Source organism: Electrophorus electricus, chromosome 17 (assembly GCF_013358815.1).
Source record: "Electrophorus electricus isolate fEleEle1 chromosome 17, fEleEle1.pri, whole genome shotgun sequence".
Lineage (NCBI taxonomy): Eukaryota > Metazoa > Chordata > Actinopteri > Gymnotiformes > Gymnotidae > Electrophorus > Electrophorus electricus.
This window is the reverse complement of record NC_049551.1, coordinates 3,536,422-3,547,825: the sequence shown is the minus strand read 5'-3', so window position 1 is coordinate 3,547,825 and position 11,404 is coordinate 3,536,422. Positions and strand designations below refer to the sequence as shown.

Genomic DNA, 11,404 nt, shown 5'->3' with positions numbered 1-11,404 from the left:
TAGTTAGTCTGGTTTAACCTCTGCTGGTCTGTATTGTCTACTCTAGTCTCATCTTTCCAGTGTTAGCTTTCAGCCTTACAGGAGCATTAACTTAGAATGCCACAACATTTTGTCATTCTTAAGGCACATCATCTTAATGTAGGTAACAAGCTGTGTTGCTTTTATAAATGAATAATTATGGTGTTTATTCTCACATACGTAACCAATATCACCTTGAGTCACCTTACGACAGGTCACCTCAGTATCTCGCAGCCTCTGGACCTGAACGGCTCATATAATGCAAACTAAAACCAACAGGAGAAAAAAAAGAGCATGATTGGAGTGATATTCTTAAAAACGTTTTTGTAAATGTGTGGACACACAAGTGGACACACAACTGTGGCTGCCCTCTTAAGTATGTTTAAGTAGTTTTGTGTACATATAAGGAATCAGGTATATACGGCCCCCCTGCTGTGCACACTAAAGGCACTGCCTTAAGCTATGGACTGGGCTGGTCTGTTTATATATAGATACCCAGGAGTTACTGCAGTGTACTCCAGGAAAAGATGTAGAGGTAATCAAAACTGCAGTGAAGTACAGTAAAGTTCCAGAGAAAGAGGACATCTTGGACAGAGGCTACATCAGTTATGCAGCTTTGCATATATAAAAAAATCTGCATGTCAGTTCTTGTTCAAATATTGTGGTCTGATTTTTCCTTTCTACTAGATAAACATGAAGCAAAAATGAAAGGAGTAATTTACTTCCAGGCCATAGAGGAAGTGTATTATGATCATCTTAAGAACGCACATAAGGTGAGCTTCACTTAGCCATTATTAAATATCAGTGTAAAACTTATAAAAATTAAAATATATAATTAAAGTTTGGCTACAGAGATTAACATTGTATTAACATGATTTCTTATCCACTGCCTCCACTCTTCCACTCCTCCCCTACTCTCTCTCACACACACACACACACACACACACACACACACACACACACACACACACACACACACACACACACACTCAGAGCCCAAACCCCTCACTGACATTCAGTGTGAAGACACACGATCGTGTATACTACATGGTGGCTCCATCTCCTGAAGCCATGCGCATATGGATGGATGTGATTGTCACGGGTGCTGAGGGTTACATCCACTTCCTGGTGTGAGCAGCAGCTGTACAGCACCCTCACACTGCTGCCATCAATGTCCAGCACGGTCCGGTCTGGCCAGTGAGAAGGACCTACATCTGCCCATGGACAGAAATGTTTTGCCCCTTGTACTTTTAAGGAAGTCCTTCACGTATACACTGACATTGTAATTCCCCAGGGAGGGCCAGGGCAGCCACTGAAGCATACTGGAATATTGTTGCTTTCTCTCTTTTGGTACATGCTTCCCTTGGGAAAGACCCATTATCATAGATGTCCAGACCAATTTTTGCCACTATATTTTGCCTGTTGTTGTTGCATTGTCTTGATTTTTAGGGATATTTAGTACCCTTCAGTATGACTTTGTGAACTGGATCTACACCCTTGTCTTCATGTCTTCATGTATGGCAAAAACCAACGACATGGACAGCACTGCTCTGCTTGAATGCCATGGAGAGGTGTGCAGATGAACATGAGAGCGCACTAACAGCAGGGTGTGGCATAGCCAAGGTCTGATTTAGTTCAATATCTGTATGCTGTAAATGTATATTACACTCGTGGGCATTCTTAAAATCCCATTAACTGGGTTGCCTTTTTTTCTCTGATCTCCTGATTGGGTAAAACTAAAAGCAGGAAATTGAGTTTTATTTAGCACAGAATAGCATGAGTCTTTTCTGTTATTGTTGAAGCTGAAGAATTTCACCAGTAGTGGGTTAAGCTAAAGGGCTGTTTGCACAGTGCTTTTTCTTTAATTCTTTTTTTTTTTTTTTAATCATAGACCTGTGTTTAATCTGAAGTGCTGTGGAAAACTACATTTGACGTTGACAAGTTGCCATTTATAAAAACTCAGCATTAGCCTTCTGTATTTTAATTATTGTGAAACATTTGATATGCATGTTAACTAAGAGATTTTTTTAAAGATGGTCATCTTTATACATGAACAAAATTATCAGGTTTTGAGGGCTATGTGCTTGCCAGGGTTTTCATAACAGTAATAAATCAGTAGAAATGTGTCATTTCATGGTACGAGAAGGTAGTTGGGCACTTGTTGTCAATAGCAACAAAAGTGTCTAGATAATTTACAGTCCAATTTCAATATTAATCTCAAAGCTATATGTCCAAGCTATGTGACTTGTTTATTTATATACAGAAAACATTAGGTTTAGAAGTTTACAAGGATGTTGTTTGGTTAAGAAAAAATAAGATAGTATGTGCCTTAGCTTGTAATATTGATTAGACTTGGACTGATGTTATTTAAAGTTTAATAATGATGGAAGCTATAGGCACAGTACACAAGACAGTATTGTGAGCAAACAGATCTTACTGTGCTCTAAACAATGTGTGCAAAATGCCTGTGAGTGATGTTTGAACACACTTCCATGGTCCAGGGTGCTACCTTAGGCTTTCTCAAAGTTTAAATCACATATTCACTAGTCTGAGAGAGGTTTTGCATAGACAATGGTTTCATAGCTTTCTTAATTATTTAAAATGTATTATTACAATATTTAAAATGTATTACAGTATTGTGATCAATTTTTGTACCTATGTTTCAATAGTTCATTATTTTTAAACAAATCTAATATGGTCTTTGCATAATTGAAATATAATCCATAACAATAAAATCCTTTTATTCAAATGAAGCGAGCATAGACTTTGTTCATTGTATTGTACATTATTTCGAATTTGAATCTTGCTCAAATACTTACTTTGCATTACATTAATAACTAGATAAATGAGAGTACATATATAAATTAAACTTGAATGTGTCCATTGTTTAATCTTAGGGGAGTGTGCATGTGTGTGCTGAGTAATGTCACATTGCTGTGTGGCTAAATTTGTTGCTTGGCTGTGTCTGGTGGTGTGATATCCTGTTTGGTTGTAGTTTCCACACGCACCCTCACTAACTGAGCAGTGACCTCATGCAAAACTTTGACCCAATTAATTCATTAGAATCACAATAACAGGTGTATCCCATCTGTCATACATGCTAATAAACCCTATTTCTCTTGCTCAGCCTTGGAAATATATAGAAAAATGAAAGCTTTTGAAATAATGTAACTAGTTAGTTTGTGCATGTTTGGGTATCTTTTAGTTTTCCTCACATCATGACTACACCCATTTTCTTTCTCAGCCTCCCATTGGCTGACATGGTGAGGTTGCCATGCAGATCGTTTGCCAGTGAAGCATAGGTCATTAGAAAAACATTCTGGTAATAGGGCATATTTTCGCTGCAGGCCGTCCAGACACACACATATATGTGCACAGACAGTGCTTGGTGCCCTTGACTCACTCACAATGACCTCCTGACCTTTTTAGATCTGGAAAATGCAGATTAATGCAGACACAATATTCTGAATGTAATTAACACAACAGTGCTCTGATTATGTAAAAATTGTTTGTTGGTTCTGTGGTTGAAGGACGAAAACAACTTGAATTATTTAAAAAAATGAATTATTATGAATTATTTAAAAAAATCATTGAATTCAGAAAAAAATTGGATTTGTGCAACTTGGTTTGTGGTTTAAAATTTTGCTCAGTTCACAGTAATATGCATTTTACTGTATCATGATATTGAGCATATAATGATCACTCAGTTTTAATCCTGATTGCTGTCTGTGTTGGTAGTTAATCGTATTTTAGGTCTCTATCTATTATGCTTGGAAATTTTAAATATATGCTTTAATTAATTCACTGCAAAACGTCATTAATATGCATACATGAAATTGACTCCTAGCATCTCCCAACTTGTCTCAGTTTCAGACATCACAAGGCTTTGCAGATATCTACCACCATATATGGGGTGCACAATGAAGAAGACTATTTTAAATTTCCCTCAAAATACCACCATAGCACCATACACATATTGTACAGTGTGAATATGGATTTCAGTTCAGTCATTGGAGGAGTATCTATCCAAATCTGTAAAATTAATTAATTTTACAGTAGGTGGAATAGGTTTGACATCAGGCTGGATCTGAAACCTGTTTGCTATCACAGTGATCACATTCAAAATCAGCTGTAGAAAGTAACACCTACTATGCACCACATACAAAATACAATAATAATGGAATATATATTAATAGTAATAGAATAAACTCCCACAATATCATATACTAGAGCAAACTCCAAGCTTTCAGTGTGTTTTAAGTAAGTCACTTATTCTGGTGAATCAGGTAGCCCATGTTGTCCTGCAATCCCACATTGACATGTGACCTCGAACTTGCACCAGAACCAAGGTTACAGACTACCTTTATCTACCCCTGCTAATGCACAACACTGATTCAAGACCACTCTACCCTTGTCTCTTATGTGTTTTAAGGAGGGGGATCTACTGCTCCTGGATCTGTTAAAAAAAGTATTTTATCTTTCATACAGACCCCAGGCACAGGCTCATCCGTAAACAGAGCAGGCTTGCATTAACATTGGCCTGCTCTTACTGGGCCGATTCACTCTGCCAAGCAGGGAGCACCACGTGGTCTTCCAGCAAAACACACTGTTCTCTTTGCAGTTCCAGAGCCATGGGCTTCATTAAATGAACAGAGTCTTGTTTGTGCTCTGCCACTGTGGAGCCCCATCTATAAATATCAATTCTTTGTTTCTCATTCTGCTTTGAGAAAATTTACATTCCCCCCTGGTCCGCCCCATGACTGCAATTAGACCCCAAATGTGTGGCATGAGACTTCTCCTCTAACTCCTATAACCTGTCTTTCATATTGCATCTGCTTTCTATGGAACACATTACAATATGATGGGTTTCACAAAAGAAAAACATTGCCATTTTTAGATGCATCATTCAAAACAAATGTTTGACTGCCTGAATATTCCTGTCTACATAAATCTTTTAGGATTCACTTGTCAATTGTGGTTATATCAGACTTCAAAGATTCAAAACGGTTCTGAGCCTCATGTGGTATTAGCTCTGTCTGTCTCTTGGTATATCATCATCTCATATAGCATTTATTTATGTGACTAGCTTTATCATGGGTTTTACATGGCATGTGGCTTCATCCATGCACTTGTTTGTCTCTTAGAACCAGCCGCTCTCATTTTGATTGATCAAAGGAATAAACACAAACACAATAAAACATTTTTGAACGAGCCATGAATGAGGCCTGGACTGTATCCAGTTATGCTGTGGCTAGTTAAAAGCAGTGGTCTGTTACAGTGAAGGCTCTTTGCTCTCTCTCTCCATCCTTGCCTTCTCAGCTGCCCTGCATTTCTTTCTTTCGTTCTGTATTTGCCTTTAGCGATGCTGGCACGGCCATGGCTTGGCCATCTGCCTGTTACCGACTGGTGACAAAAGCTAAATGCAAACGCAACTCCTACAGAACCGATAAGAGAATCAGGACAGTGATGCACAGAGCAGATGACACGCCACATTGTGCCTCTGCACTCCTCCAGGGTTCCATGCTCCTACAGCAGGAGCTTAGAGGAGTTTCACCACAGTGCCAGTACACTAGAAGATCCTTTACAGCCTAATGTGGAAAGACTACTAACCAGACAGACGCATAAGTGAAATTTACTATATATATATATATATATATATATATATATATATATATATATATATATATATATATATATACAGAGAGAGAGAGAGAGAGAGAGAGAGAGAAACAGACATATTGGTGATTACACTCATTTGCTCTTAGTTACCATCGGTCTTTCAGTGACGTATTTCCCTGCCTCAGTCCAGGCTGTACTGTGACATCATTCAAATGGATTAAAGACTAGGCAGGGAAAAAACATCTTGCTACACAGATTAAGCAGCCCCTACTACCATCCCTTATGAGTGTGTGGGAATGATGTGCATGTGTATACAAGTCTGTGAATATGTTTAATCTCAGGTACTGTTGGTATTCATATATAATGTTGTGAATCTGTTCACTATTTTGTTATTCTCTGTTCTATTCCTGTTCAATTAGGAATAGTATCCTCTTTTCAATTTAAAAGCACCTTGTGCAAAATGTAATAAGTTCTAAGTATAGTCATGTTTTATTGATTAAATAGGAAACAGATTGACATTAAGATATACAGACACAAAAATAGTCTTCTACTAGCCATGTGCACAAAGCATTTGACATTGGCAAAAGGATCTAACCATCTCGCGCCGGACTGACACCCTCAGCAAACATATAGCCTTACCTATTATTCTGATTGTCCATGAAACAGCTCTAGCAATGCCCCAAGGCCTTATGTCATCAAAACTTATCCAAACTGTACTCCAGTCATATTGACAGGCCATCCAATATGTCCCGAGTGTTAGATCCATAAGTCAAAGTGTTTTTCACTGACAAGTATTCAGATGCTTGTATTGTCCAACACAGTGTAAAAAAAAAGAGAGAAAGGGGAACACGGGAAGAGAGCTGCTGAAGCATGGGGAGCATGACGACTGCTCCGGCTCAAAAACAGGGCATGCGTTCTGCTACATACATTCAGAGATACGGCGAAAAATCCTGTCGTGGTGTTCATGTATGTAGTGAGAGAGAGAGATTCAGCCTCTTTTCACATAAGCATAGAGTTCCAACTGAGAAAAACATGGATCCACAATGTTTGCTTAAATATATATATATTAAAAAAGGACCGAGGACATTAGACACAAAAAGGTCTACAAAAATGGAAGTAACAAGGGCTACAAAAATTCTCCATTAGAAAAGATTTGCTTCACTGTGGCAGGACAAAAGCACCAATAAGTGGTGACACAAACCCCTCTGATGGTTCAGACCTGAGTAAAAACCACATGACCTGGACAAATAAGACTCCATCTTAGATCGCTTATGGAGAGCTCTCATAAGTGCCAAACACCTTCATCTAGTAAGCTGCTGGCTGTACTTGGTCTTGGTGATGTGCTCAAATCCAAAGGTTAATGAACTGAAGAGATGCACAGCTTGGTCTACATGGCTTTGGTTCCCAGGTGAGGGGTGTTGTGATGCAACGTCTGCCTTAGTGTTTACATTATAAGTTACCATGGAGATAATTCTATCTGGGCTTTTATGTGATCTCTCTCCCTGGTGATGCACAGGGTTTAAATCCATAGCATTGGTGCCTTTTACAGTGACACAATATGAATAGATACACCCAGTACATTTAGAGTGGTCAACACAAATGCATTTCAGTTGAAAAAATAATAACAACAATCCTGCGTTGTTCCTGTGAGGACATCTGCTTAGGAAAACAATAGAAGATTCCAAACAGCTGCAAGTGGAATGTTTTGTGTTTTGCATTCTTAAGTGAAACCGTCCGTTATTTTCGAACGGCTGCAGCAGAGGGTGCAGGCTTATTGCTGGTTCGGCGAACGGGCACTTTAGAGACAGGGATCTTGGACCGTGTTGTCTCCGTTTTCCCCTGCAGAGGGTGGTATGTTGCAGTGGAGCCATGTTTGATGGGGATCTTAGACTCCCTGGGTAAGCTGGTTGCCTCCACTGTGGGATGCACTGCAGAGTCCAGGATATCCTCCAGGTTGTGGGACAGGGTAGGAGTAACAGCCCCTGAACCAGTGGAGAAGTCGCTCAGGGCTTCCTTGCTACTACTCTCTCGTGAGAGAGAAATTGGGCTCTCCTCTTCATGCACAGGAGTAGGGAGGTTCCAGTGGCCCTCATCGCCATTGGAATGGGCATCTCTGTGGTATTGTTTAGGTCGGCCACCACCACTTACAGGGATTTTACTGAGGCCTGACGTCTTTAACTTCTGAGGTCGAATGTGCACGCCTGTCTCTTCCATTCCTCTTCGACTTGCCACATCCTCCTGCTCTCTGTCTCTTTTTGGAGCAGTGGCAGAAGAATCTGGGAAAGGTATGAGTGTTGAAGGAGGCCCATAGGGGAGAGAAGTGTGTTCCACTTTATGAGTAGGCTTCACAGAGGTAGCAGATGAACTTGCAGGGGCAGCCGCTAGAGCTTGGGGTTTTGTCATGGATGGGGCATAAGATGGAGGACTAGTTGCAGGTGGAGGTTTTGGAGCATAATGAGGAGGTCCGGATTCCGAAGTTGATGCTTTTGTCATAGCTGACACTGACCCACCTTTGTCAGTTTGCAATAGAGGGGGACTTAATTTTGGCTGCGGAGCGGACTGCTTTGTCTCAGGTTTAACGATAGGTGCAGTGTTGCGGCTTGTCGATAATCCAAAGGTGGTGATGATTTTGGGTCTGTTTATCGGACCGGTGGAGACAGGTTTGATTGATGTGTTGAATGGCGGATATTTGGATGCGGAAGCACTACTGTGCCTTGTTTCCTGGGCTGCAGAATGAATGGGTTTTGTTATGGGTGGGGGAGCAGGAGTTGGGGTGGGTTTTGTTGCAGCAGTTGGGGTGGGAGTGGGCTCAGTTATGACAGCAGCAGGACTAGGTTCTGCAGGAGATTCAACTGTTGGTGAGATGGAAGTTTCAGTTGTAGCAGCAGAGGCAGAATCAACAGCAGGAACAGGGCTAGGGGTAGGGGTATACGTAGGGGTAGGGGTAGATGTAGGGGTAGGGGTAGGGGTTGGTGTGGTTGATGGTTCAGGAGTGAGTATAAATGTATGGGTAAGGGAAGGTTCAGCTGAATAAGTTGGGGTCGTTGGAGGGGATTTTGTGATAGCAATGGACATGGGTTTCATTGATGGGCTAGAAGAAGGGAATGGAGAAGTTTCAGAGGGTTGGTCGGGTTTTTTTGTGGGAATATGTGTAGGCGAACATGTAGAGAATGGGACAGGTTTAGTTGAAGTAGAAGGGCTTGGTGAAGATGGTGGGGAAACCCTGGGTTTTGTGGTAGGGCTAGGTATGGGTTTGGGTGGTGTGGTAAAGGATGAAATGGGTTTTGCTGTAGATGTAGAAGAGGGTTTGCTAAAGGACGTAGATGTGGGAGAAAGGGTAGGTTTAAGTTTAGCTGAAATAGCAGCTGACAAAGCCTTGTCCTTCCTCACAGCTTCATCTGTGCCTGCTCTTCCCTCCACTCTACTGCTGACTTTCATCCATTCTGCTTCTACGTCCGCGACAATATCTCCACCACCCGTCAGGGAATCAAAGCTCAAGATAGATGAGATATCTCCAAGCAGTGTGCTCAACCTATCATTAATTGGTAGTTTTGCAGTTTCGCTCACCTTTGTAGTGTCCTCAGAGCAAGTGGGCACATCCTGCGATACTGGGGGTTGTTGCTCAGACTCCGATCCATCCGGAGAGCGAGGCGGCGGTCTGGGGGTGAGAGTCAGGTTCTCCTTAATGATTTCTACACTGTTGGAGCGGGAGGCCAGAAGTGGTGGACCTGGTGCCACCTGATCACTCCCATCGCTGTCTTTTCCATGCCAGCGTACACTTCCAAAGAGACCCTTCAGACCTTTTCTCTGGCGACCAGCTCTCTGTGACTCAGTCTGGGTCTGCCGTTCCCCCTCACCTCCTTTCCGACTCCAACGAAGCATATTTAGGAAGCTCAGCGATTTAGCAGAAGTGATGGAGGAGATGGACTGTCTGGTTGGGGTCGAACCCAGGTTCCCCTCCCTGCTGGTGGGCTCATCCGTTGGAGAGTCCTCCTTTTGGCAGGCCTCCTGGTCCAGATCCATTGACTCTGCCTCAGCTTCTGGAGCCACAGCCTCTGTTAAACCATCCAGGGTTTTGCTCCTCGAAGGTGGTGATTTGGGTCCCCCTTCACATTTGCTGCGCATCGAAAAGATGTTGGCCATCCCACTGCCTGGCCTGCGCTTGCTGAATAGCTTGAGGGCCTTTCTGATTTTACCTGGAGGCTGAGGATCGCATAGTGGGGGCTCGCAGCTCTCCGATTGGGCATCCATATCTGTACTCCACTGCAGCGTGTCTCTGTCTATTGTTCTGTCTTAGCCTGTCTTTACCACAAATTAATTACATATGATGCATTGGAGAATGAATAAATAAATATCTCTTTACCTTCGTCTGCTTATGCAGAATGGCTTGTGTTATGCGTATCTCTGTTTCTGTTCGTGCTCCTTCCGTCTATTACAGCGCTCGCTCTCTCTCTCTTTCTCTCGCTCTCTCTCTCTTTCTCTCTCTGTCTGTTCCTCCCTCCTTTGCCTCCGCCCTCCCGCTCTCTCTTTCTGTCTGGCTGCTCCAGTTGGTTTCCATGGCAACTGAGGGTCTAAGCAGCTTTCGTCAGCAATGGAGCGGAGCCAAGGGCTGTCATCATCCTACTCCAGACACCTCTCTCTCTCTCTCTCTCTCTCTCTCTCTCGCTTTCTCTCACCCTCCCTTTCTTTCTATCTTACCCTTTCTCTCTCTCTCTCTCTCTATGTTTGCTACCTTCTCATTCTCCTCTATCTCATCTCTCTATCAGTCCTGTATGTTCTACAATATGCTTCTTCATGGCATTCTTCTTGCATCAATATTACAGTTATCATGCAAAGAAAGAACAAAGGAGCACATGCTCTGTCATCACATGTGAAACTCAACCCCTGAAAGATTTACAAACAAGCCCCCCAAAACATTAATCAAATTAAAAGAAGCATCATGACTCCCTTTATAAATCTGCACTGATGTATTGGGGTTATGGAAATTTTCCAAATTAGGACATGCATTCTTTAATACAACGAAGTGAAAATGCTGTTAAAGGCAACCTGTTAATATTTTGCATTAAGTATTAATGGCTGCACACACTGTCTGTACTTAAGCACATTTTCCCCCAAGGTAATTTTCTTCCCTTTCTGCCTACCTCCCATTTTAATATGCAGGCTGCCTCTCTACCTCCCCCTCTCTCTTTCATGCACACATATTCACAAACTCCCAGGAATTGTGGTACATGCGCTACATAACGTGTGATGACCCTCCCTGTCCTCTGTAGTGGTGTCAAACATGGCTTCTCTGAGTCCCCTGTGATATGAGAGTAACCCTCTCCCAGGTACATCCCATTATCTGCCTTTGCATCTCAGGCTCTGTGTCTAACCCTCTCTCTGTTCACTTAATCACTTCATCCCCCAGTCTCACTTGAAACCTCCTATCCCTTTATATCCTTGTTCATCCATCCCATTCTATATCTGCAGAGTGTTCCCTTTTCTAAAGCAATGCTCTTTCTTCCTTGTTTCTAGCTCATCGCCACAAAACAATAAGTACATTCATCCCTCAAGTGGGGCTTTCAGTGGGGCTTACTAAACAGGGGCTACTCACCAGAGACAGAGATATACCGCAACCTCACACAAGGCATATACACAAACATGGAAACCACCAAGGTATAGAGGAGAGGTGCAAATGAAGCAGATGATGACATATAGATATCTATAGTCACAGCATTTAATCTAGATGAGATCAGTTACATTTGTCATGATGTGCCCATTGTACTGT

The 11,404-nt window shown here is 42.0% G+C and overlaps 2 protein-coding genes across 6 annotated transcripts in view; one reads left to right on the top strand and one right to left on the bottom strand.

Moving 5' to 3' along the window:
* The window catches only part of phldb2a (pleckstrin homology-like domain, family B, member 2a), a 22,531-nt gene extending 19,764 nt beyond the window's left edge, over window positions 1–2,767 (top strand). For all 5 annotated transcript variants that reach the window (XM_027006470.2, XM_027006473.2, XM_027006472.2 and 2 more), the window contains 2 exons: window positions 706–791; window positions 1,012–2,767. In XM_027006470.2, the coding sequence (XP_026862271.2) occupies window positions 706–791; window positions 1,012–1,152 (227 nt within the window). In that variant the 3' untranslated portion in view covers window positions 1,153–2,767. The remainder of the gene's footprint in view (window positions 1–705; window positions 792–1,011) is intronic.
* A 3,336-nt stretch (window positions 2,768–6,103) lies between these two features.
* On the bottom strand, window positions 6,104–10,112 carry si:ch211-244c8.4 (APC membrane recruitment protein 2). Its single transcript, XM_027006426.2, has one exon. The coding sequence runs from the start codon at window positions 9,886–9,888 to the stop codon at window positions 7,375–7,377; it is 2,514 nt and encodes an 837-aa protein (XP_026862227.2). The 5' UTR covers window positions 9,889–10,112; the 3' UTR covers window positions 6,104–7,374.
* Between the last annotated feature and the right edge of the window lie 1,292 nt (window positions 10,113–11,404).